Genomic DNA, 7,315 nt, shown 5'->3' with positions numbered 1-7,315 from the left:
TGTTGACAGATGTGAAAATTACCGAACTATGAGTTTCATAAGTCACAGCTGCAAAATACTAACGCGAATTCTTTATAGAAGAATGGAAAAACTGGTAGCAGCCGACCTCGGGGAAGATCACTTTCGATTCCGTAGAAATGATGGAACACGTGAGGCAATACTGACCCTACGACTTATCTTAGAAAATAGATTAAGGAAAGGCAAACCTACGTTTCTAGCATTTGTAGACTTAGAGAAAGCTTTTGACAATGTTGACTGGAATACTCTCTTTCAAATTCTAAAGGTGGCAGCGGTAAAATACAGGGAGCGAAAGGCTATTTACAGTTTGTACAGAAACCAGATGGCAGTTATAGGAGTCGAGGGACATGAAAGGGAAGCAGCGGTTGGGGAGGGACTGAGACAGGGTTGTGGCCTCTCCCCGATGTTATTCAGTCTGTATATTGAGCAAGCAGTAAAAGAAACAAAAGAAAAATTCGGAGTAGGTATTAAAATCCATGGCGAAGAAATAAAAACTTTGAGGTTCGCCGATGACATTGTAATGCTGTCAGAGACAGCAAAGGACTTGGAAGAGCAGTTGAACGGAATGGACAGTGTCTTGAAAGGAGGGTATAAGATGAACATCAAGAAAAACAAAACGAGGATAATGGAATGTAGTCGAATTAAGTCGGGAGATGCTGAGGGAATTAGATTAGGAAATGAGACACTTAAACTAGTAAAGGAGTTTTGCTATTTGGGGAGCAAAATAACTGATGATGGTCGAAGTAGAGATGATATAAAATGTCGTCTGGAAATGGCAAGGAAAGCATTTCTGAAGAAGAGAAATTTGTTAACATCGAGTATGGATTTAAGTGTCAGGAAGTCGTTTCTGAAAGTATTTGAATGGAGTGTGGCCATGTATGGAAGTGAAGAAGTGAAACATGGACGATAAATAGTTTAGACAAGAAGAGAATACAAGTTTTCGAAATGTGGTGCTACAGAAGAATGCTGAAGATTAGATGGTTAGATCACATTACTAATGAGGTGGTACTGAATAGAATTGGGGAGAAGAGGAGTTTGTGGCACAACTTGACAAGAAGAAGGGACCGGTTCGTAGGACATGTTCTGAGGCATCAAGGGATCACAAATTTAGCATTGGAGGGCAGCGTGGACGGTAAAAATCGTAGAGGGAGACCAAGAGATGAATACACTAAGCAGTTTCAGAAGGATGTAGGTTGCAGTAGGTACTGGGAGATGAAGAAGCTTGCACAGGATAGAGTAGCATGGAGAGCTGCATCAAACCAGTCTCAGGACTGAAGACCACAAGAACAACAACTCGTAGATATAGGTTAGATGGTAAAGGATCAGTGCTTCTAGATAGAGTACATTGCCTTTGCGTTTTCTGTTGCCGAGCTCCTTGCGGGGAGCAGCTCACACCTTACGCGTCTTCAGTCAGGTGGGCACAAGAATAGAGCCAAGCGCGGGACCGCCGGTAAAAGTTCCTCAGTAAATAAACGAGCTGGAGGAGGCGGCAGTGGGAGACGAGGGCTAGGTAAGGGCCACGCCGGAAGGCACTCTCCGCCACTCACTCGTGCACGCAGGCCCTCGGGGCAGGGGCAGGGCAGGGCGGACAGGCCCGGCCGCGACACGCGTGTCCTGATGGAGTAATCTGCTGTTTCCTCAATTAGCGGCGGGCAGCGCGCAAACTTCCGCGGGCGCGCGGGCCCCCGCGGAGGGCTCTTGGGCAACCCGCGTCCCGCGCGCACTGATTTGTTGGCCCCTCTCCCCCGCCCACCACCTCCCTAGCCCGCACCGCCCCGGCGCGCCCCTTAATGGCTTTAATTCAATTCCCCCCCTGGCGAAAGCCCCGGCCGCAATACAGTGAGGAGCGGGCGGCCGCCACTTTGGCTGCGGCTGCACCTCCGACGCCCTTTATTTGTTAATTCGAGGGCCCGGCTAGTGCCGCGGCCTCCTCAGCAGTGGTCCTCGACGCGGCCGGCGCCGGCTGAAACACAACCCGGGACCCCACTCTCTACACTGCCCTGCTCTGCTCTGCTCCTCATTACGTGCGTGCTGGCGCAGCCGTACGTGAACCGCCTCGCGTGGCTTCCCCCGTAATTGCGTGGTCATTCTAAAGAACTGGCCGCATCCTCCTCATCCTACAAGGGTTTATTTACTCCATTTGGTCGCCGCGTAACCGCACAAAGTACACTCTTCAACGTATGCGAGTACCGTCCCGGGGTATAATAATGATGATAATGATAATAATAATACACGGAGGAGGAGGCGGGCGAGCCGTATCCTGCAGTCTGACGTCTCCACTGCCTACGTCATTAAGCAGTGAGTCAAGCGCAGCTACGGCGAGCTGCTGCTCTTGAGGTTGCCTTGTGTTTCACTACGACCAGTCATAGCTGCTCCCTGTGCACGGATGGCTTTTCGGTAGACTGCTTGAGAGTCCGTCAATACTGTCCGACGAAATTGCTAATGCTGTACCAAGTTTCCGCGCCATCTACTGTATCGTGGCTTACGGAATGCGCAGTGTCCATCACGTAATCGCCACACTTTTCCACAGTTTCTGTCACGGATGAAACTGTGCGTTCAAAAATGTTCAAATGTGTGTGAAATCTTACGGGACTTAACTGCTAAGGTCTTCTGTCCCTAAGTTTACACACTACTTAACCTAAATTATCCTAAGGACAAACACACACACCCATGCCCGAAGGAGAACCCGAACCTCCGCCGGGACCAGCCGCACAGTCCATGACTGCAGCGCCCTAGACAGCTTTCTCCTTTTCTCTTTTTTTTTTTTTTTTTTTGTTCATTGCATCTGATCGGGGCGGACGTCGTAAGACACCCCTTGAACACGCTGAGCTACCGTGCCAGCGTCGCTCAGCTAATCCCGCGCGGCAAAACTGTGCGTTAATACGAGGCATAGTACGAAGAATGTTCAATAAGTAATGCAACACATTGTGTCTGTGAAAGCAGGTTGGTTTTCTTCAGAATTCCAATACACAATATTATTCGCACTCTTCTGGCTACAAAACCCTATTTTTCTACAAAATATCCGTTCAATGCGACAGCCTTTCGCCACCTTATTGGGAGGGTCTGGATGCCCACATGGCACCACACGGTACCACTCTACTAGTCGACGTCGGAGCCAACGTCTTTCTGCATCAATAACCTCCCAATCGTCCACGTACTTCTCCCGGCGGAGTGCATCCCGCATTGGGCCAAACAGATGGAAGTTGTAAAGACATTGCTTTCCCCAAAAGTCGATAATATTTTCTTTCTTTTGTGCATTACCTTGTCATAGTATGTATGTATCATTTATTTCAACTATTCTTTATTTGTCAATACGTCACATTGTTTCTTCATTCATTTTGCTACTGTTTTATATTTTATATTGTACGAATATGAATGTTCTGGTTTTATATGCTTTGTAAATCTTTGGTTAGGATAGGAGAAGTACTATGTCAGAGAGAGAGCGAGTTGTTGTGATGTCGTGGCCGCCGGTTCGCGGGTGGAGAAACGTTGCAAAGTTCGGCGTGAAAGACGGTGATACGCGGAGGAACTGTTAATTACAGTGCGTCCGCTGTGTTAATAGGAGATCGTGCATTATTAAGTGGATAGTAAAACCTGAAAAGTATATCGAGTGTTTGCGGTGACGATTTTACACACTCTGTGAACTTGTGACAATTAGCCGTGAACCAGACACAATTGTCGTGTGGAGACACTAACTGTTAGAATTGCGTGAAAGTGGAACAAACCAAAATATTAAGTAAAAGAACAGTGCTGTGATTTGATAAAGAAACATTTATTATATCATCCAAACTGTCTTAAAGACGACGACGTAAATGGAACTGATGTTTAACGGACTGTTATAGTGATAAACACATGTGACTGTTTTCCTGTGGCAACACGGTGAAAGAACTGTGCGAAGTATTGGCATTAACCGGCTATATATCGTAAATACTAAAGACATTGCATAATTCCGACCTACCCGCACCGCGTGATTAATAAACTTTTAATAATAAAACGTCGCGCGCGTAACGACAGCGCACACACTGGAACTATTATTATCGCGCCAGTGCTGCCAGCTGATTCGACTACAACGGAGACGTGGACCACCGCCGTAACTGGGATATTAATGAAACAGGAGGATCCATCATTATCTTCACGCCACTAACCAGGATTTACTTCACACATCGTCCGCGTGGCCCACCGCTGACGTAATCGCATTGCCTGCAGCAACAGTTAAGACATTAAAAGAAAATTATTGCGCTCTCTCTCATTTCAAAATTAAAGACAATTGCAGTTAAATTACCTATTTTAAAAATTCCGTCACAATATCAAGGTTCAATTTTGTTTAGTTCCAATAAATATTCTTTCTATTATTTCGTCTTGACAATGTCGAAAACCCGCCAAACTAAAATTCAATTAAAAGTTTTCTTTCAAAATTCTTCTCGGACATTTTTCTGCTCATCATAATTTTATTTTAATGTTTGTGTGTAACTTCTTTTGGAGGGAGTATATATTTTATTTTTGTGCAGTAAAATTAGCTACCATATTACGTATATTACCAGCTGATGCTGTCCGCCATTACTGCTTGAAAACTGACGAATAGTATTTTTGCATCTATTTTCTCATTGGCTGTCAGCTTCAAAACGAAATTACGTATTTCGTGGGCATCTAGCAGATGTGCGATGTCTATGTAGGCTATGTAGGGCCCTACAATAATTTTTTTTGTTACTTTTGCAGGTTTACTGGAATTATATTGACTTTAATTGTTCATTTGGCTCCTGTTAAAGCGATTTATCGCATCTATATAATAATTGTACTGAATTACTTAATTTATTTTTTTATTACGTAAACATTGGCATACCATAATTAGATTCAAATTGACGTCTTATTGGCCCCACATAAGATTCTGCACGTTCTGACAAAGACTAGGCCAAACTTTTCTTTTCGACCACGTATCACGTTTGTGCGACCTTTCTTGCGATGATGACAGGTGTTTCGCCAAGCGACTCACCGTGCTTTTGTTCACTGTCAGGTCTCCGTACACATTCTGCAAGCCTCTATGAATATCTGCGATGCTGTGGTTTTCTGCCAAAAGTAAATCAGTGTGAGCTCTCTGCATGCAACGCACTACCGTTACAGATGCCATTTTGCAGACTACGTATAGGGCCGTCACCAAGCGGAACTTCTTTAATCTACAGACGCCGAAGCGGGAGCATCCACCATGTCCAACAATAAATTCCACATTCTTTCAGCCGAAACTGGCTGCGAAAAGAAATGCGTTGCATTACTTATTGAAAGCTCCTCGTACATCGTAAATTAAGTTACAAAATCGTCATACGCTAGAGATGATTAATCGGTGCAGCAGCAGTCTCATGAGCTACCCGATCACGTATTTACTCTCTGCCATTATCTGTTGTTCAACATCCGATGTAAATAACGAAGCCGTTCATTACTGATGTGTGAGAATATCTACCAAAATAAAACGTCTACCTCATACTGGGTGCAACAAGTTAAAATGAAATTACAATGAAATGAACACAACTAGCCGCATATAGTCGTTGATATGTCAACGGGGACAGTTGAAAATGTGTACCCCGACCGGGACTCGAACGCGGGATCTCGTGCTTACATGACAGACGCACTATCCATCTGAGCCACGGAGGACAAACATGAAAGTGCGACTTGCACGAACTTATCTCTGGTACGCCTCCCGTGAGACCCATATTCGCAACTTATTGTCCAACTCTATGTTCATAGTGCCCCTGCCCATTATATTCAATACTCGCGGCTTTACTGCCCATTACCGTAAGACTTCGGGCACTGTTTGTGCAGCCGCACAGAGAGAGATCGTCAAATGGCCTGTGAGCCTTAACTATACAGGGTGGTCCATTGATTGTGACTGGGCCAAATATCTCACAAAATAAGCGTCAAACGAAAAAACTACAAAGAACGAAACTTGTCTAGCTTGAAGGGGGAAACCAGATGGCGCTATGGCTGGCCCGCTAGATGGCGCTGCCATAGGTCAAACGGATATCAACTGCATTTTTTAAAATAGGAACCCCCATTTTTATTACATATTCGTGTAGTACGTAAAGAAATATGAATGTTTTAGTTGGACCACTTTTTTCACTTTGTGATAGATGGCGCTGTAATAGTCACAACCATATGGCTCACAAATTTAGACCAACAGTTGGTAACAGGTAGGTTTTTTAAATTAAAATACAGACCGTAGGTACGTTTGAACATTTTATTTCGGCGGTTCCAATGTGATACATGAACCTTTGTGAACGTATCACTTCTGAGAACGCATGCTGTTACAGCGTGATTACCTGTAAATACCACATTAATGCAATAAATGCTCAAAATGATGCCCGTCAACCTCAATGCATTTGGCAATACGTGTAACGACATTCCTTTCAACGGCGAGTAGTTCGCCTTCCGTAATGTTCGCATATGCATTGACAATGCGCTGACGCATGTTGTCAGGCGCTGTCGGTGGATCACGATAGCAAATATCCTTCAACTTTCCCCACAGAAAGAAACCAGGGGACGTCACATCCGGTGAACGTGCGGGCCATGGTATGGTACTTCGACGACCAGTCCACCTGTAATGAAATATGCTATTCAATACCGCTTTAACAGCACGCGAGCTATGTGCCGGACATCCACCATGTTGGAAGTAAATCGCCATTCTGTCACGCAGTGAAACATCTTGTAGTAACACCGGTAGAACATTACGGAGGAGCCGGCCGGTGTGGCCGAGCGGTTCTAGGCGCCTCAGTCTGGAATCGCGCGGCCGCTACGGTCGCAGGTTCGAATCCTGCCTCGGGCATGGATGTGTGTGATGCCCTTAGGTTAGTTAGGTTTAAGTAGTTCTAAGTTCTAGGGGACTTATGACCTCAAATGTTGAGTCCCATAGTGCTCAGAGCCATTTGAACCGTTATGGAGGAAATCAGCATACATTGCACCATTTAGATTGCCATCGATAAAATGGAGGCCAATTATCCTTCCTCCCATAATGCCGCACCGTACATTAACCCGCCAAGGTGGCTGATGTTCCACGTGTCGCAGCCATCGTGTATTTTCCGTTGTCCAATAGTGCATATTATGCCGGTTTACGTTACCGCTGTTGGTGAATGACGCTTCGTCGCTAAATAGAACACTGTGTCAATGAAGGAGACATGCCAGGAGTGCCAAAGATGGCGTACTGTGTGAAACCTTAATGGCAGACATTTCACAGTTCATACAGAAATTAATAGTAGCCACAGGAATCATGATACCTCAATTAGAAACTTGTACCTTACCATTATTTGCATGA

General features: G+C 45.1%; 1 protein-coding gene across 1 annotated transcript in view; it reads right to left on the bottom strand.

The window, feature by feature from the left end:
- Positions 1-1,424: 1,424 nt before the first annotated feature.
- The window catches only part of LOC124593818 (vegetative cell wall protein gp1-like), a 42,206-nt gene continuing 36,315 nt past the window's right edge, over positions 1,425-7,315 (bottom strand). Inside the window, exon 2 of the mRNA XM_047132166.1 lies at positions 1,425-1,778. Within this exon, the coding sequence (XP_046988122.1) occupies positions 1,425-1,778 (354 nt within the window). The remainder of the gene's footprint in view (positions 1,779-7,315) is intronic.

The sequence above is a fragment of the Schistocerca americana genome, chromosome 2 (assembly GCF_021461395.2).
Source record: "Schistocerca americana isolate TAMUIC-IGC-003095 chromosome 2, iqSchAmer2.1, whole genome shotgun sequence".
NCBI lineage: Eukaryota > Metazoa > Arthropoda > Insecta > Orthoptera > Acrididae > Schistocerca > Schistocerca americana.
Note: the sequence above shows the minus strand (reverse complement) of the source record. Positions and strands in the feature narration are given on the sequence as shown.